Source organism: Lates calcarifer, linkage group LG8 (assembly GCF_001640805.2).
Source record: "Lates calcarifer isolate ASB-BC8 linkage group LG8, TLL_Latcal_v3, whole genome shotgun sequence".
Taxonomy (NCBI): Eukaryota; Metazoa; Chordata; class Actinopteri; family Centropomidae; genus Lates; species Lates calcarifer.
Genome location: NC_066840.1, coordinates 17,385,943 through 17,413,583, shown reverse-complemented (window position 1 = coordinate 17,413,583; position 27,641 = coordinate 17,385,943). Strand labels below are relative to the sequence as shown.

The window sequence follows — 27,641 nt, the reverse complement described above, 5'->3', positions numbered from 1 at the left end:
GTTCCAGTCCCTTCTTTCTTTTATGCCTTTTCTGTTTCAGTCCAGCAGCAATGAGAGAAAGGTAAATATGGATCAGGCAGCACATATATTCAGCAAACAGCTGCTGCACAATTTCCAGGTTACATTCTGTTTCAGTGTTTTAATTAGTGCAACTTCTCTGTGGAAGCTAATTATTAGAAAAGCTCAACTTGTTTTGTGAATAGTTGGTACTTCTGATGGTTTCCTACATGCCATTTTTACAAGAATGTAGGTGTTTGCTCTAGATTACTTTATCTAGAGCAAGTTTTTAAGTTTTTAGCTCTCACTTCAAGTAATGATGGTCAGGAAAGCTCAAACTATACTAGTCCCGCCTTATGGGTACCCAAAACACCAAGGTTGTAATGAAATAGATGAATGGAAGAGGTCTTAACCAAGTGGCTATGTGAGAAGTATAGAATGGGAGTTGTCTGGCTTTTTTCAACATTGGAGCACTAGTGTAAAACAGCTGTTTAACATTTATGGGTTCCCTGACTGGTTATGTGTATGTATTAAAGCTCATTTCCAAACATATCGGATGTCCAGTTGTTCTTGTTCTCCATCAAAGCCTCTTTTCTGCTTTGTTTGGAGATCATAGGAATGATCCAGAAAAAACAAATAAACAAAAAACTTAAATAAATAAAACACTAAGAATAGTGAACACAGCCTTCAAAAATATAATGCTTAGAAACAACTAAGAATGCCAATTAACATAATAATCAGTCTGTATGTTTAAGAGTATTATCAGTGTATCAGATGGGAGCTCTTTACTCTAGATGAAACCATGTTTTGAGCTGGCTGTATTGTTGCACACCTAGAAAGCAGTGAGGACAGAATCCCCTTTACAAAGAGTTTCTCCAAATAGTGAGCATTTCATCATGATTAGTACATTGATGGATACATGTGTATTTGTGTAATAAAAGATTATGTTTTGTTGTCTTTTAATTGATGTAAAAGTACCCACTTCAGTAAAAAACTACTGTGCTGTAGATTTACACTTTGTTTACTGCGTTAACTAACTTGATTACAAAACACGATGTGTGATACATGAAATAATATGTCAGTCCTGCACTTGTTCTTAATGCAAAGGACATAGCAGTTTTAGTTGTGCTTTTCTCACACACCTTCAGGTAACATAGAATTCCCAGAATCCCATTTTGCAGTTACACTGTGTAATAAGCAGAATTTCTCTTCACAAATATTGGTTCTATTTCCTGCTCTCCGAAGACTGACATTACCATCATTACTAACAAATATAAACAAAGACTGTGGATTTACTCAATTGTACTCCCTCAGCCATGTCGCCTCCTTTCCCTCTTTGTTGTCCTAGTCTCTCATTTAATCCTACCACCTCTGTAACACAAATACATACAACTTCATCATTATTCTGCAGTAAACTTAACCAGTCTGTTTTTTTCAACATTTTATGACCTTAAATATGTGCAAAACACATGCTGGAAGGAAACATTCAAACTGGAAGGCTTTTTGAAAACAGACATTTATAAATTTACAACATTATCATGTTTTGTTTTTATTAAGAAAAAAGATCATCATTATGCACTACGGTAAATATTAATAACTTATAAATTGGTTCTGCTCGTCTGCTAATGAAATTTGAGTAATGGTGGGTTGTAGTGTGTGCTAATTTAGTCACAGATCAAAGAAATACCTCACCTCAACTTCACCAGTTGCCTCAGGCTATTGCATCTCATCCCTAATTGAGGGTCTATTCTGACTCAGTGAGTCAATACAAATGACTTTAATACTAAACCATTATTATTTCAAATCATTGTCAAAAAGGCGGGATAAATCATTGACTTATGCCCTGTTAGTGTCAGAAAATTGCTCCATGCATTTTGTGTTATTGACAGTTAGGGGCCTGAAAACAAGTAATGCTAATGACATAATCTGGCTGTGACCACACTGTCCCTCCCGACCACCTCTTGCCTGTTTAGACAAACGGGCTCATCTGCACTGGATCATTTGCCGTCTCCTGATATGCTGTGGTTTATAGCCAATTATCTCTCACGATCCATTATTGATTACAGTGTTATCTTTCTTGCAGTGCTTAATCTTTTGGCACAGGAACATAGCAGCTCGCTGGGGCTGGATACAAACAGTTTAGTGATGGGAACACTAAGTTAAGATGGGTGGGTGTTCATTTCTTTGCAAATGGATGCAGTTTTAATTCAGAATGATTTAGACTGTACTCAGTGCCATTGAGGAAAGGGCTGTTTTTGATTTGCAGCTCTTCCTGTTAGAAATTAAAAACCACTACAACAGTCAATTTATCTAAGTGAGTGTTAAACCATTGATATTAGTCTGAATGACTGATTTCCTCCAAGGTTAATACAATATTGCCTGTGTTTTCCTCCTTCTGCAAATCGACATGGCTTACAATAAACCAGCAGGGCAATAACAGTTTTGACAGAATATTGGGTAACTGATTTTTGTGTGTCTGTGTCTGTGTTTCTAGTTGGGTTAATAACTTCGGTCATGAGGGTCTTGGCCTTCTCCTGGATGCTTTGGAGAAACTGCTGGACAAGAAACAGTGAGTGATCTGCTTTATCGCCCCATCTCTGTATCATTTTTATAGTATATGGTTCTGTTCATGTAATCACCATGTCCTTTTCAATTGTCTTTTAGGCAAGAGAATATTGATAAACGGAACCAGCATAAACTCATCCAATGCCTGAAGGCTTTCATGAACAATAAGGTTTGTATGAGTCAACAAAGAAAAGACAATTTGTAATTAGATGATCTCATTTAATCTTGGTATACCTGCACAGTGAAATTACTTGAAATGATTTGAAAATTCACTTATACAAGGAAAGTTAATGTTAATATGTTTTTTAAGCAATAGATAAAAAGCATTCACTTTTTTGCATTTTTGTACACTTACATTGAACACCTCAGAAATTTCTAATGGTACCTTAAGTGGCTAGGATTCCAGACATGATTTGAATCTGGACTCTGACAAGCCTGGGATAATGGGACAGCAAAGTGAGGCTAATTTGCCATTTCTAGCCCACAGTCTCAGATCTTTTAATTATCCTTTTTTGGAAGGTCTGGCTCATTTCTCAAAAGTGGCACACATTTCAAGGATAGATGAACTATTGATATTGCTTCTCTTAGAGTTAATCCCCTCACGTGGTCATCTTCAGTCATTTCTTCAGTTGTGGGGAGACTAAAAGGTACAGGAGACTATAAGTATTTGTCCCTATAGTCCTGTCCTGAATTGAAATAATTCATCATTCTCTCCATTTTCTCCCATGGCCTCGTTGTCCCTCCTTAAAAGAAAATTAAGGCTAACTATAACTTCCGTACATTAGAGCTTCTTTGTATAATTTATTTTTTACTTAAAGTGAACATTCTCCATGAATGCAAATGCTTTCATTAATTTATACCCAATGGACCTTTTCTCTACCCTACCTCCTCTTTTCCAGTATGGACTGCAAAGGATCTTGGGAGATGAGCGGAGCCTGTTGCTGCTGGCACGAGCAATTGACCCCAAACAGACCAACATGATGACAGAGATTGTTAAAATTCTCTCTGCCTTCTGTATTATTGGAGAGGAAAACATGTAAGTTGAATTCACTTTTGTCACATTTGTTTTCACACACCTTGCTCTTGCACTGTTTCTTGTGTCTTGCATATCATTTAACATACCTTTCTACGGTAGATAGGCCCACTATGTCAACATGTAAATGAATTCAGGAGCTTTGGGTTTATTTGGAGAGCTGTGGTGCTCAAAGCTTGAAAAGAAAAGACGTTTTAAAAAAACAAAATTCTCTTTTCAAAACAATCTGTTTAATCCACACAATCAAGAGACCTTGCTATTTAATTGTTTTTATTCAAACTGTTTTCATCTGGAGTCCAGAGGTGTCAGGGACAGATCTCAAAACCTGTACAAATGAAACATGAAATATTTGAATGGTAAGTATAGCAGTGGGTACGCAGGTAAATAAAGACAGGTGACAAATTAAAGGAAAAACTTGAAAACATTGTTGAGAAAGAGGATGCCCTATCCATTAGGGCATGAGGTGTAGCTGAATGGACTAATGAATATGAAATAATAAGAATCATGTTCTATCATATCTTAACCCAGTTGAACACATGTGAGAGATTTTGGACTCCACATCATCATCATCATCAAGATATCAAATGATGGAATATCTTTTGGAAGAATGGTATCCCAGAGACTTATAGAATCAATAGGTTTTTTAGGTCTGTATGTTTTTGTGATATGTGCGAACTAACCCTTTAAGTACTTTTGCCTAGCCTCCATTTAAAGTTGCAAGTAAGTTTTCAGTATTCAAAGTTCAGTGAGGGATCTATTTCTCAGTAAATAACATCTGATATGGAACAGCACAACACCATTTCAAAATCCTGACTAATGACAAAAAAATGTAACGATGAAAGTGATATGGTCCATCTCTGCTGTGTTTACACGCTCTGTAATGTTTCTGAAACAGCAAGAGGGATAGCTGCTTCTTGTAAACACTGGAATATCACTAATGCTTCAATTTTCTCCCACTGGGTGGCATATACTCACACAGAGATTGCATCACAGGCATACATGTGTATGCACTGTGTGCATATAGTGCAGCTACAGATGACCTCAGTCAGTCTAGAAACCTGTTGAGTCACATGGTCAGATGATACACTTTAGTCTGTTTAATGTGTTGAACTACTCCGTGTAGTTTGCCACAGATACACAACCTGGTTGACAGCTTATAAATTGGATTTAGGGGAGTGTTTTTTATTGTTTCCCACAGGGCCAGACTAGAATAACAATAGCACTTCAAAGTCAGTCTGTATGCAGTGGGGGAAATAAACAAACCCACAAATTCTGTTGGAGAAGCTGAGTTCAGCAGGGTGTCTCCACATCTCTGTCCATCCAAATAGGCCTTTATGCTTGTAGTTCTGACCCTCGCTGTGCATGGTTTCCAAGATGGTTTTGAAGTTAAAGATTATCAGACAGTGTGAATCTTTGTCTAACGGTATTTTAATCTAATTAGTTTTTATTTTCAGTTAATTTGCTTCAGTAGTATTTTTATTGGTTCTCTTGATACAGTTTAGTTTCTTAAAATCAAAATTATATTCAGTATCTGCCCCTAAAATAGGAGGCAAGGCAAGCACTTTCACTTTAACATCTTAAATCTATCTATCTATCTATCTTTATGAATACATATCTAGTACATATATACACACACACATTAATATGTATATGTATAATATACATTGATGTCTTGCTGCATTGAATGAATAATTAGACCCATATCAGAATACTCTATCACCATTCTGTCACCTCTGTCGCCACTGTGACACTCGGACTTGCTGCTTGCATACAAACACAAACAACTATTTTTAGGCAGATACTGGGTGTATAGATAGTACAAACCCCTCTCTCTCTCTCTTTCCACATTCAAAGTGCTCAAGACTAGGAAGTAAATATGGAGATCTTTGCCATGATCATAGCCCTGCATTAAAATGTACGTATCCTGTAGAAATGACAGCCAAAGAAGCTGAGGCGTCTCTTTCTTGCTCAGAAACTTCTCTGCCAGCCAATGTTGTGACGCTGGCTCATGTTCAACATCCACTTCAGCTGACAGCATCAAAAGGGAACACGACAAGTTAAGCAGATCTATCTTGCCTGTTTTGAGACGTCGTTTGAACTTGCTTTAAAGCTACTCAGTATGCAGCTCCCCATGCCTGTCTGTGACTTTGTAACCCCTATCACAGAGCATGGCCATTCAATTTATCTCTGTGTCAGGCTTACTCCACACGTACAGTCCTATTGGTCAGACACATGGTCTCCCTCGCTCACAAGGAACAGCTAGTATTTTCTCTTCTTGAAAGTGCTGTTTTGGAGGTTGATATAAGGTAATAAAAATGGCAATAGCCTTGGTCGCACATTTGATTACACATGTTAACACATACATAAACAGGCATTTCAGCATTTGGCCTAGTGTGACTATTGATTTTTTCTGAACTTATTTATTGTAACAGGGAGAGGAACTTGTATAACAGGCTAAGGGCTCTTTTGTATCCATGAGAGCAGGACAGTTGAGGACAGGGGAGTTAAACTGTTCAGTTTCTCAACCGATGAAGGCAAAGCAAATGTGGCCCTGAAGAGACAGAGAGACCACCTGTTGCCAGTTATTATGTTTGCATATTGTAAATCACTGTTTACGTAAGTGCTCATAAGACATCAATTTACTTTTATTGCAGTGCTCTGTGTGCATTTCCGTGTGTGCAGCACAAACTTTCAGTTTCATTCACAATTCAGAGGCTGAAATTGTCCAATGCTCTATTTAGCCAAGCTGCCTTTGAGCCCTTGCAAGTACTCTAATTTGCTTACCTTCTCAATAGGTATATTTGCACATTAGTCTGGCAGTCCGTGCAATAATTTGTACCCTTTCTAAACCAGCCAAATACACTTTACCACAATTGCTTTGACAAGTGAACACATTTGCAGTAAAACCCTGTTTTTGTCTAGCATCACCTTAGTAACAAGCACGATGAAGTCAAAATTGGATACTGCAGCAATAATAGACCAGATTGCATACAAAGAGATTGAAAGCAGCAGCATTTGTCAGGGTGACCAAAGACTGGCCGAGTAAATGTCCACACCAACACACAAGGGAAGATAAGATACAGGGTGTTTGAGCTGAAAATTGTGAGTAAATGTCCTGTCACTGAGGTGATAAAAGTGTTTGTTGACTTTTTTGTTTGCCTGCGCCCTGTTCTCTGTTTTCTTCCAGCCTGGATAAGATTCTAGCTGCCATGACAATTGCTGCAGAAAGGAACAATAAAGAGAGATTTGCTCCAATTGTGGAAGGACTGGAGAACCACGAAGCCCAGCAGCTCCAGGTTAGACATTGCACACCAAAAAGCAGTAACCTTCACTGTTTTATAATTATCATGCATTCATCACTGCCTTGTTATTAGATTATTTCTTTTGAAGGGTGACAGTCACCTTCATGGTTTGGTTGTTTACTGTCAAATACAGTAACCACCTTATAATACAGATCTCAGTTCATTTTTACTCACATAGTCACACACACTAATTCATACTGGCCACAGTGGGCAGATACCTGGCACAGTCCAGTGTCATTCACATGAATTCTGTTTTGTCATGGGGACCACGTTTGATGCCAGGTTAGACTGAAAGTGACAGTTGTGTCACTCTAGGGCTCATTGTGCCTCAGCCTCAGCTGTCTCCATACATGTGTTTTCTCTGCCTCTCTTTGTGTCTTTGCATCCACTTGTCACGTCCACAGCACCTCTACCACATGATGGGATGTGATCATGGGGCTATTGAAATGCACCCAGAGCTCCATTGCTACTGTGTTCATCAAAAACACCTACTTCATTGAGCACCTCTACTGAACTACCCCATTCTTCTTTGCAAACACCAGAAAAATGATAATAATAAAAAAAGCAAATCTTGAATTGTTGAGTTCCTCTAAGCCTTTTGTTGTTTTTCATTCTCTCTCACATTTTTCCTTTTTTTTTCTCTTTTTCCTTGCTTTTTCCATGCTGCTGTCAAGTTTCGTCTCAGAGGACTTGGTGTGAAAGGGCAACCACAGCACCATACCTCTCTTCATTTTCATTAGTATTCTTTAGCAGCAGGAAAAACTATACAACAGCTATAAAAACACCACTTAAAACATGTTTTTGTGAAACCAAAAGTAGGGAATTACTTAAAGAATTACTTTTTTAACTGCAGGGATTGGGAAGTCATGAAGGAAAAGTCATGAAGGAAACTGATGAGGCGGGTGGTGGAGGAGAAAGTAGATATTCTTTTATTAGGAGGCTGTTGTTTTTCCTTTAAATTTTGCTGTTAATGAAATGAAGCTCCTCTAATTGTGAAGTAAATTAAAATGCTTCGCTGATGCAGGGGGCTCAAGGAAATTAATAGACTTTTTATCCAAAACCTGTGATGGGCTGTAGAACTAGACTTTGCTAATGTGATTAAAATGTGTTTTGCTGTAGTTCAGGCTATGCTCGTCTGCTGAGCACGAAAGAATCTCAGCATTTCAAGTTTAAAACCGTCCCAGCAGTGCCACTTTTAATTACGATGTTTAGAACCCCCCCCCATGGCACCGCTGCAGCTTTGTTAACCTAACACAGATAATGCCTCCACCCCCCAACCCAACCGCTTCCCACTTCACAATACATGACTGAGGTATGTTTGAGGTGCTTGATGTAAGTATCCATCTGTATGCAGGAGAAAAGAAGGAATTTTTCATGAGCTCCATGGCTTTCTTCACTCACATAAATTCTGTGGAGATTTGGTAGAGGTTCTTTTATGTTATGTCGCCTCTGGTGGATACAGTAAAATGTCAGATTTCAGTGCACAGATCTTGCTTAGAGGCATTCAAGCCTTTCTGGAACATGGAGAAGTTTGCCATGTTTTGGGAGCCTAGCCCTAGTAGCACATGCTCAGTGGTGGTGCATCCTTTACTGTAACAAGCTTGTGCTTTCCCCAAGAGATTATACAGTAACTTCTATCTGTATTGCATAACATCATGCATTTTACCCTCATAACTGGCTAACAAACTTGTTTGTTGTTCTACAGCTACAGTTTCATGGTAGAAAACAGAAAAACAAACCAGTGTACTCCAGATAACTTTTGTTCTGCTTTTCACAAGGCAAAAACTCAGAAAGCAGATATGGTTTATTTGGTTGTAGCGCTAATAAAAGATGACTAAATATTGAATTTAATGAGAAAAAAGTGCTTGAGGGACAATGGATGGCAATGAGTTAAAAAAGTATAAGTTAAAAAGTATTGTGTTCCATATATTTAGATGACATTGCATGGGATGTTGTGGGTTTATTTTCCTTAATGCAGGTTTATTTCTATGTTTGTGATTTTGGTGAAACTATTAAGAAAAAATGTGTTAGAGTAAAAGTTCTAACCTGACCGAGGTTACCATACAGAATCAGCATTGTTGTGGCTCTTATTAATAACACATACAAGCCAACAGCACAGGTTCAAGGTTTCAGAAGACAGCGTTTCACGTTGTCCATGGGAATCCTTCAGCTTGCTATCGATTGTCTGTCCAAGGAAAACTGTCTTATCCATGGCTTGCTCCCCTGAAACACCTTACAGCTCATTATAATTCATCAGTGATTTCCCCTTAACCCCCTCATCCACACAACACACACACAGAAACACACACCCACACACAGACAGTTGGAGGCTTTTTCCTTACCAATAAATCCATTAATAATACATATCTAGTCAATAGACACACCAGCCCTGTACTTTCCACTATTTCCCTTTTGGTGTCTCTCTCTTTTAACATTTCTTTTATCATTGCAATCTCTTTTCTGTAATTTTGGTTTTGGAGAATCTTAACAGCAAACACACATTTATCCTACAAAGACCAAACTCACAATTTACAATTAAATTACATTATATCATACAGATGTTTTGCAGGAAATTGTTATTTTCTGTCTTTCTAATTAATTTTTCTCTCTTTCTCTGTGTTTTTGTCTGTCTCCACTGCAGGTTGCTTGCATGCAGCTGATCAATGCTTTGGTCACTTCCCCTGATGACCTGGACTTCCGGATACATCTGCGCAATGAGTTTTTGAGATGTGGCCTCAAGAAGATCCTGCCTGTGAGTTATTAAAGTATAAGACAGCATATGTTTAAATGATTCACATACTTTAGAAAGATGAAGTTCTAGTTCTGTTAATGAGGCCATGTGTCCCAAATATTCACTCTTTCCTGTGTCAGTCAGTTTAAATCAGTTCAGCAGGCAATACTTTTTTGAATACACTCTAACCTCTAACTACAGCTTGAATGTGTACAAGTTAAGAGGCCAACCTCACATGACACAACTGACACAAATAAAGATAGATCTATTATTATTAATTTAATTGGTAGTAGTTGTAGTGGTATAACTAGTATATAGTGGTAGTAGCTTGTGTCAAGTGTGATACAGTGTTAGCACCTCATCACACAAGCTGTCCTGGTATCATCATCAGCAAGCTTACACATCTTCGCATGAAGCGAAGGCAAACGAGCTCAAGCTCATCACTCAAGCTCTCATTTGTAGTGAGTGGGGTGAATGTGTCACAGAGCCAGTTGCTAATAAGTCATCCCAGCTGCTCCTGTTGATTATTACTGTCATTACTTTAATTATCTTCAATTCTGCCTCCTGATATGAAAGAGTTTCAGTGTACAGTCATTTATGAATGCCACATTCACGGCTTTTAATGCCGACATTCGAACTGACACTCTGTCTTCTAATTATGAGTTATGCTCAGGAGTCAGTGTAGCTGTTGGTAAGGAAAAAGTGAAGTCCACTGAAAAAGAAAGCACAATTTGTTTTGTTATTATAGTCCCTGACGCATATATTTGGACCTCCTCCTCCTCCTCCTCCTTCTCTCCCTTTTTTGTGCACCTCCCTTCGAACCAGTGTTGCTAAAGACAGATGGTGCACCCAAAAAACAGTGCAGGGTGATTGATACCTGCAGAAATTGGGTTACATTTGGGCCTGTCTCCGTCTGTAAACTCTGCTGCTGGTGATTCATAGAGAAGTGGTAAAGAGCACCCCCCCGTAGCCCCTTCGTGGCTGGAACAGGTGTTCAGGAATAGATACTGTCTGGAATACGTAGCAAGAGGGTTTAGGGCATCTCAGTTTCCAGTTCTCTGTATAGCTGGAACAGGGAAACTAATATCCTGGTACTACAGATTTTTTGAATATGTCTGGTTAACAATAACATACATCTGACATAATTCACAAAATACAAAGACTAGAATAATTTGTCTTTAGAAGTTATATCTAAAATTATTCTTTGTAGGTGCTCTTACTTTTTTCATACATTGAGAGGTGACCTTTGCATAACTTCCCATTCTCAGCTATCCGCTGTATGTCTAACTCATTCTAGGAGCTAAAAGAAACAGAGGAACTTGACATCCAGCTGAAGGTGTTCAATGAGAACAAGGAGGAGGACTCTATCGAACTCTCCCATCGCCTGGATGACATCCGTGCTGAGATGGAATATCCTTTTGTCTTCCCTCTGTGTGAATATACAGATGAATAGGCCTGCAGAACCAGCAGTGGGAGATGAGTGTATATTGTGGGTTTGGTTAAGCTTTACAGGCTAAAGCCCCTCATGGCTTGGTTCATTAGAGAAGGATTTGAAGAGCCAGAGCACAATATCCAGCTCCATCTCTGACCAGGTATACTAGGTAAATAACTCTGTCATCTTAACCTCCCACCTCTTCACTCTTCTTTTTATTTACTCTTCCCATCCTCTCCATTTCCTTTCAAGTCGTCTTCACTTTTTATTCTCTGTCTGTTGTTGTATTGGGTTAAGTAGGACTGTTGTAAGATACAAGATGAAGATATCAAGCAGGCTTTCTTGTTCTTACCATTTAATATTCATGGTAGACAATTAGATATTTTTTATGTGCAGCAGCATGATATTACATGGTCAGGGTTTCTTCAGTTTAAGTATTATCATTCCTTGTCTCTCTGTTTCATTTGGAAAATGTGAATTTTCTCCATCTCTCCACCTCCATCTCTCTACCAATGTCCATTTAACGCCAAATGTGCAGAGTAGAAGTTCATAAGGTGAGCAGTAATTTAGTTCCCAGTTGGAAACTACTTCTAGCATCCCAGAAAGAGAACCCTTTTAATAATTCACACATCTTCTCTAAGGCTATGTATGAATGGCTGACATTGTGAGCAGACAAACCAGACGCTGACATTGTTATGCAGATGTTCATTCCCATAACCTTTTTCTTCCACCAAATCCCACTGTTCTAGTATGGGCACAAAGTGCTGCTGTGAGTGACAGTTTCTGTTGACACATGTAGTTGAGGGGAGGAGGTTGTGTATGTGTGTGGAGAGATGATGGAGAGAAAAAAAAAGTGCACCTGGATTAATGATGTGCTTGAGCAGGTTCACAAATGAGAAGGCCCAATGTTTGTTTCCAAGGACAATGCGGTATTGATCTGTGAGCTCTGAGCATGATTCGAATGCCTAGGCTACCCTTTGTCCCTTTGCCTGCATAGTGCACACACACGCACACACATATGCACACAATCATGCAAGTAGTACTTCTACTACCTGAGCACTGCATATGTGTCTTGTTTCTCCCAGCAGTTTCATGAATATTAACCTGCAGAGGCTCGTCTCCTCTGTGTCCGGCCCAGGTCCAGGTGCTGAGGAGGTGACTCCAGGCCACTAATAAATATTAATGAGCTGTGGAATGGTGATTGATTGACCCCACCACTGACTGGCCTACATCACACTTGACTGCCGCTCATGTTTATTCATTATTTGGAGAGAGAGTGTAAAGAGAGAGAGACAGAGAGCAAGAAAGCAAGCGTAGAGGGGGTGTCATCGAATGGATTGGCATTCTACATTAGGTTTATGTCTGCAGCTTAGTGATAGATGAAGCTAGTTGGATACTTTCCCAGTCTGAGCTCCTTCTCATGTCCTCTCAAATGCTGCTGTGGTGAGGCTATAATTGAATCTCACAGGATTGGTAATTCTCCCAGGCTTCATACTCAGCTAATACAAGGGAGGGAAATGATACTTTAGAGGAGCCTGTATTCCCATTCCCCCTCTCTAAAAATTTGATATGGGATAGGAGTTTAATTACACACATTGTTGAAATTAATAGGAAAAGTGTCAAACAGTATTTAAAAGAATTGATTTGCTCCAGTTGCAGCGGTTTCTTTGTTTTGTGTAGATGACAGCATGAGAAATGGAGAGTATAGTTCAGTGCTGTTTTTTTTAAATAAATTATATGAATTATTAGTAGTCTCACAGAATCATTGTTCAGTAGTTGTTGATGAAGCCTGACAAATAATAATTATGAAGCAAACAAAATCTTTAGATTGACCCATGATAACATTTTAGTTTGATTCCTCCTTATTTTTAGGTGTATCCATAACATTAGTGTATCCACAAAATCAGCTATTAGAACACACTTGTTTGTTTTAGCAGTTTTTCTGTCACTGTGGTGATCTATTTAGGCTTTAATTTTGTCTGCACTTAGCTGCCTAAAAATCCTAACTAATTAGTTCTTCCATGTGGATTAAACTGATATTTTCTGTACCAAAGGCAGGTGGGAGGAGAACCATAACATATGCTGCTACCGTGTTGAAAATGCCACTTCATCGCTTTGCAGTCAGTATGTTGCTATCTAAATATTTTAGCACACACTGTCAAGATTCACACTTTATGATGGCAATCAGGTTTTCATCTCTGTGAGCTTAACAGTGCACTGTCTCCTTAGTCTTGTTTTTTTCTGCATGTGTGCACATATCTAAGAGGCTTATTCCACTTTTTCAAACATGATGAGTCTCCATGGGGAAATCCTCCTTTCTCAAGCAAACAAATTAAATGGGCTCCAAATCATTCATTTTCCAGGGTTCTTTACTTCTTAGAGCTACACTTTCAGAACACTATTAGAAGTTTGAGACACATAATTGTATTACTTTCTAAATTAATCTTGTACTACAAATCAACCGTTAACATAATTTTGAAAGGGGATTCAATGTACGTGCTTATCTCATCCTGTACTATATTTTATGTAGTTCCAATGTTTCAAACATTTTTTATTACTTTGATTTTCAAGACAAATACTCAGCAAACAATCTAGAAATACAATATTTGAACATGGAAGAATAACAAGTAAGACAGTCAGATTTAACATCTCTTTTAGATGTCACAACCATCACTACTTCCTCATGGGGGAAGCAAACACAAGACACATAATCAATACCTTTTGCAAATTTAATAACATGAATTTTCACTCCTGAGTACACGTCAGTTCCAATCTGAGAACCGAATCTCAGCCATATTTTTGCCCTGCGAATGTTAGACTTCCCTATCATTCTTGCCTCAAACATTCAAACCAGTGAGTTTTTCATGTAATTAATTTCCACTATCTTGAAAGGTTTGGAGTGACAGGTAAACCAGAGGGAGATTTCTTTATTGCCAATCCCCCTCCTCAAGTTAGCTGTTTACACTGTTTTAGCTCCCCCAAGAGAGAGTGGATAAGAGGAATCACATCTCTGTTTGCTTTTGCACAATGATGCCTGTCACAGAACCTGAAGTGAGGAACTGGGAAAAATAAATGCTATGTTATAAAGAAAACAAGAACTAATAAAAATGTTGTTTTTTGGAGTTAAGTGCACCTACATAATAAACTTAGTTTTCGGTGTAACCTTAACTGTTAATTAATTAACTTAGAAACCTAAAAAATGTAACTCTGTCATACTTTAAAGCTGTTTTCCTTAACCTTGCTCCTGCACTGATATGAATGAAGTGTACCATCTCCTGTCCAATATGGTGAAAGACACTGGCTCAGAGACCTACTTCCTGTCAATCCTTCAGCACCTATTGCTTATCAGGAATGACTATTACATCAGGTAAGTTCTGTGAGATTTTTACATGTCTCTGGCCCCATACTGACTGATGACCTCATGATGCTCTGCTCTGTGTCAGTGTGTTTCAAAAGTCTAAGCTTTTGGATTTTTTTGTTCCTGTTTTTCATACTAGATGTGAAACGCCTCATATATCAGTCTGACATTATGTGTTCATTTCTTACAGGAAATAGTGATCTGTTTGTCTTTGATCAACATATCTTGGAAAGTAGAAGCCAAATTGAAAGTTGTTATCTACATGAATTCTCTCAAAAATAAGAGAACGATTGATTTTTGAAAGGCAAACTTGAGCTATCATTATATTACTCTAATTTTTGTGTCATTTACCTAGAAATGTTATTATCCATTAATTCAACTTCAACATCATCACCAATTTTATTCACTAAAACCATTCTAATAATTGGCCTATCAGCCTAGTCACCAGTAGGTGGTAATGCAATTTATGGAGATGACAAGATTATTTGATTTTCTGCAGCTCTGAACTCACTTAGCTAGAGTTGATGAGCACAAAGTGTTACAGAGTAACTCCACACATTATTTTGAATGAAGGAATCACCAAGCTTTGTAGGTTAAAAGGTAGCCCACATACCTTTACTCTGCAGCAAAAAACTGTTGTCTAACCTCCTTTGTTTGTAAACTCTTAAGTGAAACTTAAATTAACATATATTATTATTACTTTGTTACGTGGAATTATTAAGTGATAAAACTGTTGGCTTGGCTCTCTAATTTGTGTTTGAAAATCAAATATGTCAGTCATTGGCTGTCACTCTTCTTAAAAGGGTGACATTGATGAGTTCTCTGCTGTGTCAGACCTTTTTGCAGAAATAAGACTTTAAAAAAAAGAAAGGTGGAAGTCGAAGGGAGAATGAGAGGAGGAAGATGAATTTACCATAGACAAGTTGCTGTTCCCTTGGAGTTATGAATAATGTATTCCTCATCTATTCAGAAGAAGCAAGAAATAGAATTCCCATTAACTAGCTAGTACAGCCACGTCCACCTCGGCTTTGGTATCCATATACTCCCCCTGTAAGCCACCAATAAGAAAGGATCAGTACCAATGCTCATAAAAGAACTGATGGTCTTTTTAAAGACATGATTTTGAAATTTTTTCCTCTGGCCTCCATCACAGTTGCAAGGACAAACTCACATGTGCACACACCAACATTAACACCAGGAATGCATTCTGACTGTGGCATTTTATTCCCCATACATTACTGCTGTGGAGTCAGGATGATGGAGGATGCAGTGCTACAGGACATGCACTTATTCCAATACATACTATCTAATTTTTTTCAGTCTCTGCCCTTAAAACCTAAGTTACCATCTTTTCATGTTGTGGTTAAAGTTGGGTGAATGTAAAATAGTATAGTATAAATATAGTATTTCCACAACATGAAATAAAAAGAATTTAGAAGGTTAGACAATGTGTGGTAGCAATGCATGGTTCTAGTTGAGATCATGTAATGGTAGCAGTCTCAGGTTACATAGTATTATAGGTGTGACAGACTTTGGCTTTGTGATCAAAGCAATGCATGTGTGCTCATCATATTCTACCTGGAGTAGAAGATTAAGTTGCTTTTATCATTGTATTTATTGGAACATAGCACACTTGGTACCCTGATTCTTGTGTCAAATTATAGTTCATTAAATTATAATTCATTAAATATTATAATTAGTATTCTAATAATAAGACAGTCTACAGTGGGCAGACTTTTCAAGTGCTCTGTCTACTGTCATTCCTCCTAACACAACATTAGTTGTTGCTCTCCCCTCCGGGGCTTGGTTTATTTTTGATAATTAATCTCTCACTGCAAGCCTAATGAATGGGAGCACATCAAACCCACCCAGTAAATATAGAGCAGATCTGCTCTTTTGGAGCCTGGTGATATGGGGATTACACTGGTTATGTGGAGCAGAGCTGGATCAAGTGGCTGGGGCTGTGCTGAACTGCAAGCTATCATTGGAAGAAATGAAGGTGCCAAAGTAAAAGAAGAGGTGGGGAATGATGCAGGGGACATATGCTAGCTTCTGGAGCCCAGCCCTGCCCACTGTGGAGGGGCCTGACAGTTCTGGGTCACTCTCTCCATCTCTAGTTATCTCCACCCAGCCCCTATCTGCTTGGTGGTGGCGGAGGATGGAGGACGAAGGGAAAATAGGGCGGCTTATTGAGATAATAATGTGGTGTACATCGGTGACAGTTGTAAGCCGAATGCCACAGTGCTTAAGCCATGCAGGGCGATGTGTGAGCTTTCACTAGCTTGTTCCAGTCATGAGTGGGCGAATCCGCCAGCTCAAGCTTAATGTATGGCATTTCATGCTTTCAAAACAGTGCACCTAAACGCTGATTTATTCTTATTTGCTTTGGCTCAGAATTTTATGTTCTTTCATATTTCTGTTCATAACATGATGTGGCCTGTCCACCCACAAGATACCAACAGAACATAGCCTTTGAATTTATGGGCAACAGTTAGAGTCAAAACCTTGGATATTAACTTTATTCTGTTTAATGTTTGATAATATCAAGTGGCTGTATGTTACTTTTTACTGAGACACATACTTGGATATATGTGCTTTTTTGGTCTCATACAGAATTAACCCAGCTGGCAACAGCCACTTTGTTCACAGTTCTGTCTGCTCAAATCAATTATTACTTTTTAGCAACATTAAGGCTCCTTCCCCTTAATGCTTTTATGCAAAGACATGAGACAGGCAGGCTTTGATCAGACTTTCAGTTTCTTATCTGGATCAAAGTTGTCATAAAATCTCTTTTGGGCATCTCTGATTTTCAATTAATCATTATATAAATCAATTGGGCAATCTCAGGAAGCTAAAAATAACATTAACTACCGCAAGTTTTCTATACATGGACTTTAAGTGTTGAAATTATCATGTTCATGATGTAACAGTACACCGATTCGCCTCAACATTAAAAGTGGTGGTGGCACCTTCATAGCATACCATGTGGGCCTTAGTAGTCTGAGCAGGCGGACGCCGGTTCGACTCCCGATCCGGCTGGACCTTTGCTGCATGTCATTCCCCTACTCTCTCTCCCCATTTCCTGTCTCTCTCTCACTGTCCTCTAAATAAAGGCAAAAAAGCCCCAAAAAATACTTGAAATAAATAAAATTGGTATGTGGTTTTAATGTGGCTGATCGGAACATCAGCTGCTTGTGAAAGCATATGTGGCGTGTTGAACTGTATATTTGTGCCTTGGGACTCAACATAGCCTCCACTGTGTGCCCACCAAGAAACTGTTTGCTATTTAAAAAGGAGATTAAAGCTGATGTGATTATTGAATCAGAAGGCTGTCCCTGCTCCAGCTGCCGATGCTCTGTTCCTCCTACTAGTAGTGCATCCCGCAGCACCCCTATTCCAGACTCCACAGTACTATACCAGAATTGCGATTGCCCAGCCGTTAAGCAAATTGCAACAATTAGTTGGTCACACCCACCTGCACTTGCTCATGGAGTTTGTTGTTGTTCCCAGTTTAGGGAATTGTTCTTTTATAATTTTTTCAGGGCATTATTTGAGAGCATCATCAACGGTCAATTTTCCACATGTACTACCTCAGTTCAAATCTCAATTTCCAAGAAAAGGAGTTTGAATCTTTTGAGGGAAAAAAAAAACTAGTTGTTTCTGTAGTGAGTTTAAACATTAACTTCTGGCAATGTCATTCTCAGAAAATAATTATTTCTCAGTTTGGAGCTCAGCTTAAGCTGGCATTGTATTTACTAAATGTCACTTGCAATTAAAGTTGATAATGTTACCGAGAAAAGGTCACATACCAACCTGTGTGGTGGAGTGGGACTTGCAGGCTGATTCACACACCCTGCTTGACAACACCAAGCACTCAGTCACACTCCTAACTGGCTGACATGTTTTCCCGGTCATTGTGCTTTCAATTACACACATTACACTGATTAGATTTACATTTCAGTTTTTATGGTTGCTCTAATTGGCAAAGATGATTGCAAATTAGACAAGAGGGCAAGCGTAGCCTTGGCTACAGTCTGTCACCTTGAAATGGACAGACTAACACAGACTTGGGTTCTGTGTGCCCATTAATCTGCTAATTTCATGATGGGGGTGAAGCAAGTGATCAAATTTAATAGGGTGTCTATTTTCTCCAGCAGCACCCTTTTTGACATGGCATTTTGTGACCTCTAGCTTGGATAAGGGAATAATTTGTGGTTAATTAGCCTTGTAGAGTTTGTGTCACTCATATCTTTCTGTGGCTTGTCTAATTGTTCTGCTTTATGTTTCCTCACCCCTCAGGCCTCAGTACTACAAGGTGATAGAAGAATGCGTGTCTCAGGTGGTATTACATCGCAATGGGATGGACCCTGACTTTGGCTACAGTAAAAGATTGGATGTGGACTTCACCCATCTGATTGGTACTTTTTGAATTGCTTCATATTTATTCTCTCATTAATTTAATTGGCAAAAATCTGGAATGTGTAATAAATGTAAATGTTAATATGGTTAAGGTAGTCATGAAATCATTGTTATTTTTATTGTCTTTTTAAACTATGTATTGTGGGAGGTATATCACTAATGCTGCTAAAAATGTTTTGATACCTTGCAGTCATTCTCATTATCCCCCCAGTTCCCCCTGAGATTCCTCTGACAAACACCTGCAGTAGCATGACATATAAGATGGGGTCATCTAATTATTGATGAACAATGCATTATATCTGGTAAAATGAGCTGAGTTTACTCAGAACGATTCTAAATGCCGATTTTCTAAGTTAGGGTATTTGTCAGCTGTGTTCCTGGAATCATAGAGAAAACATCTATTAGCACTGCATTACTAATGGAATTTTTTTTTTCAAACTGAGAAAAGAAATAAATAACACCACTTTGTCTCTCCTGTTGTGTCACTAACGGTTTTGTGACTTGCCAACAAAGGGTCATTAAAAGTTTCTAAATCTATCCACAGAGAACTGATCCAGTATTAAATAAGTTTTCTCACTCTCTCACTGAGATTTAATCAGTTGTTTAAAAACTTCCAAGGTTGTGTTTTGTCAAGTTCACGCTGAAGACATGGGGAATTAGGAGTTCTTGAAAGTTGCCTTTCTACCTCTTTTTTCTGTTTTTCTGTTTTTTTGCTTTTTTACACACTCATATTAGGGTGTCCTTTCATAATAACAATTCATTTTCTGAGAGAAAATGTGTTGCGTGATGTGTGATCTCACAACAATTTAAATTTACACTGTCCTCCAGGTTTTTCATATACATGGTAATTCTAAAATATGGGACTTATAAATACATTTAGATAAATCAAAAAAGGAAAACACCCACATTTGGAAAATGGTAAAATGGCAAAAACTTGCTGATTTGGTCCTATAATTTGTGCTCTGACTGATATTTGTCTTGTTTGAATATTTTATTTTTTATTTTTTTATAAGGGTCTCTTTTATCCCAACTGAGCTATTTTTCCTAGAGTCCTCAAGCATCACTTTAAACAAGATAATATCTCACAATTCTTGGGTGATGATTTCTGTTATTTAAAGACACTTCTGTTAGTGAGAGCAGGATGAAGAGAAGAGGAGTGCAAGAAATTAGCACATCTGCATGAGCCAAGAGTTGCACAGTATGGCTTTCACTGTATATGAGGCAGTTACTGAACATATCATGAAAACACTTTCTCTTCTTGTTCCTTCTTCACAAGGTCAAGACAACAGTTGCGTCAGACAGCCAAGCTGTCCATTTTGTGCATTGTCTCCTTTTTCCTTTTTAGTTTTAATTTGTCTTTTATTTTATCGTTCAGTGAGCTTTGAATTTCATCACATGCATGTATTTCATGCAGACTTTTATATGAGATATATACATACGTCTGCTGAAGAAATGATCTCTATGTAAACATAGCCTGATAACCCTTGAAATAGTATGTTAAATGACTCACGCAGGAGACAGTGAAGTGCTAGTTTTCCAAAACGTGTTTTGAGAATGATGAAAATATCTCATGAATGCAACAGATTTTTTCAAGATAGACTTACAATCATACTTTCTCTTATGCTTTGAAAACAAGATGCAGGTCTAATTGTAAATCTCACAAAGAGCTAATGATGCACCATGGCTGTCTTGTTTTGCAGATCAGTGTGTGGATAAAGCCAAAGTTGACGAGAGCGAGCAGAAGGCTGCAGAATACTCCAAAAAGGTGAGACATTAATCACTCCAGCAGCCCCCACCTCTTGGTTGGCCGGCTCCCATCAGGAAAGTTTTTTCTTCCTCAGAGCTCCCAGACAAGCTATTGATTTTCCATGCCCTGATCAATACCTGGCTGTGACGCTACATGATCCGTATCAGCATTACAAGAATCAATGCCAATGTTCTGATGTATACTTATTTGTGCACAGTGCCAGGACAGAGTTAAGTTATGTGCAGGCTCTTTTGATACAGTTATGCATTTTAAGCTAGCCCTATAAGGAGTTCTCACTTTATCTTTCATTTTCTTTTAATGCAGTTAAATGAAGTGCTCGATTGATTTAATATTGATTGCTTGAATATTGAAATGATTTTTAAGCAGCCTTGCTATCACTGTCTGGTGATATCAAGGGGGTCCTGGGTATGTGTTTTTCTTAAGAGGCCTGTCCCACCAGCCTACCATGCACCCTGCTGGTCCAGTGAAATCATCGTAGCGACATGGCTTGTTTTCTGCAAAGGTTAGATCCATCAACATACATGAAAGCCAGGCCCGAAACAAAGACAAAGGACAACAGGGCTCTAGGGCCACGATGGCTATGAATAGAAATCGGCCAGAGAGTGTAAGACAGCGTGTTTTTGGTGTCTGTTGATGTGCCCTGTGGCCATTCTCTAGAGACACCCTCCCGCTCACCAACCTGTGTGTATATGTGTATGTGTGTTTACCTCTGTGTTTTCATGTTTGTTATGTGCACATAGACATACTTGTGTCTCTTTTCTTGCAGTTTGATGAGGAGTTCAGTGCACGGCAGGAGGCCCAGGCCGAGTCTCAAAAGAAGGAAGAGAGAATCAAAGAGTTGGAGGGGAAGATCCAGGCCCTGGAGTCCCAGGTAAATCCATAAAGAGAAATCCCACTCCTCTGCAAAACTGTGTTACATTCCCCCAGAGATCTTTTCTGTTGTATGTTTCCCAAAAAAAGCATGAAAAAGAAGCTAGTGAAAAATAATGTCCAGAAGCACTTTTAATCAGTTCGATAAAAGTTTTTTTTAAGTGAAAAACTGACTTACATAATGCAGAATATAGAAAATATTAAAAATGTTCTGTACTCATAGCAACGAATAGAATTGGCGCCACTAGAAAAAGGGCTGATTTGGTCAGAAGGATACCTTTCCACTCCACTTACAGATGTGCTCCTGCTGTAAGTGGGAGTTATCATCCATGCAAGAACATTTGATTTAATAAAGGGTCAATCTCCTTCTTAAGTTGTAGCTCTTTATATGGGCAAATTGCTCCATTGAAGCTTTTCCTATGTAATTCTATCATCACAGAGATGGATTGCATTTCTTTTCCTGGCCTCCACATCATTTTTCCCAGGCAAAACCCTCCATTTTGAGAACGGAAAATGACTGCTATTTCCCCCTTAACCCAATTTCAAACACTTTAGCACTGCCTTGGGACAAAAGGGCAGTTTGCCTCCCTGCTTAGGGAATTTAATATAAACCAGCATTGAAAGATGCTATAGCTACATCTATATCAGAGATTGCTTTTTCTTTCAAACATTCCTCTGTTGTTGCTTATGTTGGCACCATCTGATAAACTGCACCTGCATATGTGGTCCAAGCATCACTTTCTCAGTTGTGTCTTACTGTTACCTCAGCCCTCTAGCAATCATTCTTAAGTCACCACAAAATGCTGTTATGTAGTATATGCTTTGGTTGATGTCCTGACCAAAGTCACACAGTTTTTCTCCTTGGAACTTAATTTGTGTGTGGGTGTCACTTCTGCACTTCATATGCCTGAGTGCTCTGTCGCCACTTGTTACCTGCATTTGTACCCAAACTGGATCATCACTCAGTCTATGCGTGATTACTGCCCACCCATTTTAATGAGACCATCAGAAAAGCTCCTCTCCACCTTCTCCTCCTGCTTGCCCCTTTTTCTCTCTTTCTTTCTCCTTGCACTTTTCTGTCAGAAATGAATGCATCTGGCTGTGTTACCTTTGCTTGGCCTCTTTCCCTTGTTGAAGCTTTTTATGTTGTGTTTCCAAGTGTTTTCTTCCCTATCACACACCTTCCCCTCACCCTCCCCTGGCAGACCTCTGTCTTTTGAAGACTGACTGACTGTGGTGCATTAACAGGTAGTGCAGAGCAGAGAGGCCCTGGAGAGTCAAACCCTCTCTTCCTCTGTTTGTCTGAATGCTCCTTCAGAGAGCGGTTATTGCTGGAGAGCTGCACATCAACAGACATTAACCTCAGCAGGAAAACATGTAATTTGTTTGGCAAAACTTGCAGGAATGTGGCCATAATAACTTTAAAATATACCCTATACATTTTGACAGAACATAAACACACTATATGCAGTTAATGCCTAAGAGTGCTACACTTAGTATTGAGCATAAATAAAATTAACTAGTAATGTGAATTCATTCAATCTGGTCAGGTTTAAGAAAAGTGCTGGTAATTTTCAGTGCACCTCACATATTAATTTAATTTTAATTAGAGTTGATTTTGAGGCTGTCAGGGCCAATGTTTTTTTTCTGAAATCTAATAAAATATACAAGTTTTGTAATAACAATTTAGAGTTATCTCCTGTTTTTGATTTTAGGCAGGTGTTCACATAGACCATTTAATTGCTACCTCAAGCAATGAACAAAACAACAGTGTCATCCTCGCAGACGGTTTTGATTCTGCTTCTTCAGGAAGACTAGGCTGAAAGAGTGTGTTTTGCAACCTAATCCACATTTGACACAACTCTGTAGAAAGCCATTAACTGTGAGAGTGCAGAACCTTTAAATCGGTGTGAGGACACGCATTCAGTTTGTCCATCAAAGCTGCTGTGCTATCAGTGCTGTTTTGCTGAATATGAATGAAGTGGGAGCTAACCCTAACCTTTCATCTGCTAGACTGAATTCCTGTCAGATATTAAAACACATGCATGCCTGAGTCGCTTCTCTTCACCTTGTTTGTGAACCAACACATTTAATGAGAGTCTTTCTCTGGGAACTTTGGCATTGTAACAAGCAGCCTTTTTGATGTGTCTGTTTGATTATCCCCCAATATAGTTGAGTAGAGGTTCTGCCTGTAAACATCAGCAAAGGACACAGAAATCACAACAAGTGGAATCCATCCACCCTTCCTCAAACCTTTACTTGCAACCATTCAAGGCAAAAGAAGGAAGCTATTCATTGAATTGGCTCTGGATGTGATGAATAATGTAGCACTGCAGTGGTACATTGAAGCACTCTGCACCATCCCAATTATAGGTTTTAACAACCTGGCGGTCTTGTAGCTGACCCAGCTTGGCCCCAAGAGGAGCTGTAGGTGTAGTAGACCACTTTCTCTCTCTTTTACTGCCAGGCTGCCTGCCGTCCTGGCTGATTATAGAATTTGACTCAACTGATGATGACAGCAGAACTCACAATGTAGTCACTGTTATTATGTGTACTTTGTTGTTATGAGATAGTTGTTCAGTTGTGCCAAAAAGCCAAAAACACAAATTCACTGGCATTCAAATGTCTCAAATCTTTATACCTTATTTCCTCACATTAACAGTTCTGTAGAGAATGATGATTAGGAGAGCTGGACTTTTTAGGAAGCATATACTATACTATACTATATTATACTATACTATACTATACTATACTATACTATACTATACTATCTCTCTCGGTTGTTCTTTAGAACTAAGATGTTGCAAAGCCTCTAACTTTTAATCTCAGAGGATGAAAAATAAAATAAAACTTCTCTTTGTTTAAATATTATACTTTACTACCATTTTCTAAAATTCTTGCAAAATGAAAGTTCTTTTTAAGTCACCCCACTAAAAGTTTCCATCTCCTTTTCCATTATACACATTAAATATTTAGTTCTCTACAGCCCATAGTAAGAGGTGTTCTGTAGGAACTCCATAAAAACATTGCATTTCAGTTCCTGTGGATTACGCTGTGACCTTTTTTTTTTTTTTTTTGGCGAGGCTGCACAGACTGAAATATCAAAGCAAAATGGGTACATTTCTAAAACAAAAGACTGCACAGTGAAATCAGTGCCCATCACACATCTAAGAGTGTTGAGTTGAAATGTATTTTTCGATGCCAAAAAAAAAGGAAAATGGAAGAGGGGTTTTGAAGGTGCACCAACTGTCAGTGATGCTGCGCCTTGTTCCTTTCATGCTGCAGTCAGTGCTCTACACTGATGTTCTTTTGAAGGAAGATTACATCTTGTTTTAGGTGTAAAAGTACAGTACACTTTGCCTTTTGCACATCAAATAACTCATTCAGACAAAATGGGAATATAACACTGTACTACCACTGTCATCAACTGTGTAAGGAACATCCTCTTTCCCCTGGTTGCCTTTTCTCTGCCTTTTTTGTGTTTGGTGTGAGTACTGTACCTGTTGTAGTGTACTAGTGTTCCTCCTCTCTGTCTATCTAACCCACCCCCATTTGTGCCTCTCTGTTGCCCCCTGTGTCTGTTGTGATGTGTGCTCCCATGGTGTGTGCTGGTGGTATGTGTGTGTGTGTGTGTGTTGTATCTGAACAGTTAACTATTGAAAAAGACAAGCTCAAAGAGGCTCAGAGACTCATCAGGGAATCTGAAGCCAAGGTGGGTGTCCTATTTGCATGCATGGCCCTCGACATAATCTCACATCTAATCACCTGCAAATTCAAGTTATATGTTAAAGGAATTGGCTCGTGGTACTTCAAATCTTTTGCCAGAGAAAACTCTCAAACTGATTATGGAACTGATCTTTTGTTATCTCTGTTCTCTTTGTGTGTGCTCAACTTCGTATTGGGCATTAAATTTTAAAACTAATGTTCTGAATTACCTCTAAATGCAAGTTATATTCTGAATGAACTGATATTAAGTGCCTCTAATCTTAATTTGCAAGAAAAAAATCTCTTAACACTGCATTTATTTAGTACACATTTACACTGAATTAATACCTGACTTGATGGAATGCTTTGTCTCTTGAAATTACTAATTCACAAAAACAGATGGCATGCTCTGAAAAAAACTATATAAAAAAACCTTTGTGCCACTAGGCTAAATAAAACAACAGTTGGAAGCTATGATAAACTTTATAGGGTCTTTTAACTACATACATTTCCTGCTTGTTTAATGCAATTTTCATAAGTAAACACTTTGTGATTGAATTCCTCTATCAGAGATGAGATTGGGGCACAGATTTAATCACATAGCATTCAGAGTTAATTATCTGCCATGCTGACCTCCCCATTGAGTCCAGAAGACTATGAATCCAATTTGGATGGGTTAGATTTCATATTAGCCTTGTCGTCTACTTTACACAGTGCTCCAGATGGGCTCTGCAAAGGTAACATCAGCCAAGAAGCATCCAAGAGACCTTTACAACCTGGCAAGAAACACAATGTTAAAACCTGCTGAATAATACACATACTAGACATCATCAGAAAATATAAGATACTAATTGGGAAGGGGATTTAACAACTCATAAGTAATTGTATTCTTGATTTTGTTAATATGGTATTAGTCCGTATTAGATGAATATAATTATGTATTTTATCTTACATGATCACAGCTTCATCACAACTTTCATATTGTGTTAATGCAATATCCTAGCTATACTGCTATATACTTGTGTTTGCTAGTTCACCCCCAGACACTTGTATGACACATATTGCATTCAAAACATGTATGGACTAAGTAATTACAATGCAAAACACAGAGTCTGATATGATTTTGTATGAACTCAGTATAAAACGGCCATCGTCATTTAAAAGTACACAAATATTTATATACTTTGCCAGTTATGGATCTCTTTTTCTTTGAATGTTTGTTTTTATATCTGAGGAAGAAGATGCCAGTGGCAGTGGTATTGGATCCCAAGGGTTCTGTAGACACTGGGCTTATTATTGGATAGATGAGAGAGAGGTAGAGACAGAGAGAGAGAGAGAGAGAAACTCTGAGGGCCCCTCAGTTTGGAAACAACTACGCTCTAATTTAGCAGCTAATTTGCTTCCATTCTCTCATATTAATCTTAAAAGAGAAAACGGACCACAAGGGCTTGAGATTGACAGACACGTAATCATTGGATGTGGATTTTCACTGAAGGGCTCTGGGCAATCTGTGTAAGAAGCTCCTTGCAGAACACCTTTTTAATTTTGGACCTAATAAACAATTCACCAATGCCATTATGTAATGAAACACCTACGTAATGTCTTTAAATATAAAGCCAATCACATTTTACGCACACAATCAAGTGACAAGGGAAATGCACATAGTGGGGAATTGGTTTTGCAAATGAGATGTGCAAGTGGGAATGCATTTTGGTAAGAAGTGGCACCTAATCAGCTCTGAAGATCAAACCCTGTCCAAGCTTGGGTGTCTGGGTAATTGTTGTATTTGCATAACTTTTTTTTCTGTAAAACATTTTTCTATTGGCATTATCACTCACTATCGCAGACCACCTGTGTATGTGCTATGTGTGATAGTGCCGACATGTCAAAGGACTGAGAGACTTTGTCTTATCAGTCTCTGGTCTAATTACATCCCTGTCTACTGTTTAATAGCCTGCCATTGTGAGGACTCACGATGAAGACCTGATGGGAAAGCAACATTCTTATCTTTTATGAATTAAAACACTAGTCGTTCACAAGTTTTTTACATACATATCAGGAGGGATTAGTGAACACAATACATTAACCTTCTGGCTAATGTGTAGAATACTGCATTTTGTTTTGTTAGTAGAATTCCAGTTTTTGTATTCTAAAATCAGATGAACTTGTGTTTCATTGCTGGTGTTAAAATGGGCAAGTAACACACTGCAGCAGATTTTCCTTTTTGTATGTAGTTGATAATAATGAATTTGTCTGCTGACATTGATGTATTTGACAAAATAGCACATAGAGAATAAATAAAGCAATGAACAAACCCTAGTTATAAGTAAATACAAAAAATCCCTGATACATATGACCTGATGTGAATATGAAATGAGGTAACTATGTTGCTATGTTGCACAAGTCTTGTGTATACTGGTCTTGTGTATACTGTACATAATCACACTTTAAATCAGCTGCC

At 38.4% G+C, this 27,641-nt stretch overlaps 1 protein-coding gene across 1 annotated transcript in view; it reads left to right on the top strand.

The window, feature by feature from the left end:
* The window catches only part of diaph2 (diaphanous-related formin 2), a 344,139-nt gene that overhangs the window by 103,112 nt on the left and 213,386 nt on the right, over window positions 1-27,641 (top strand). The window contains 11 exon segments of the mRNA XM_051072493.1: window positions 2,492-2,566; window positions 2,662-2,731; window positions 3,462-3,598; window positions 6,783-6,891; window positions 9,539-9,649; window positions 10,926-11,038; window positions 14,311-14,427; window positions 18,718-18,836; window positions 20,538-20,602; window positions 21,372-21,476; window positions 25,125-25,187. Of these exon segments, the coding sequence (XP_050928450.1) occupies window positions 2,492-2,566; window positions 2,662-2,731; window positions 3,462-3,598; window positions 6,783-6,891; window positions 9,539-9,649; window positions 10,926-11,038; window positions 14,311-14,427; window positions 18,718-18,836; window positions 20,538-20,602; window positions 21,372-21,476; window positions 25,125-25,187 (1,084 nt within the window).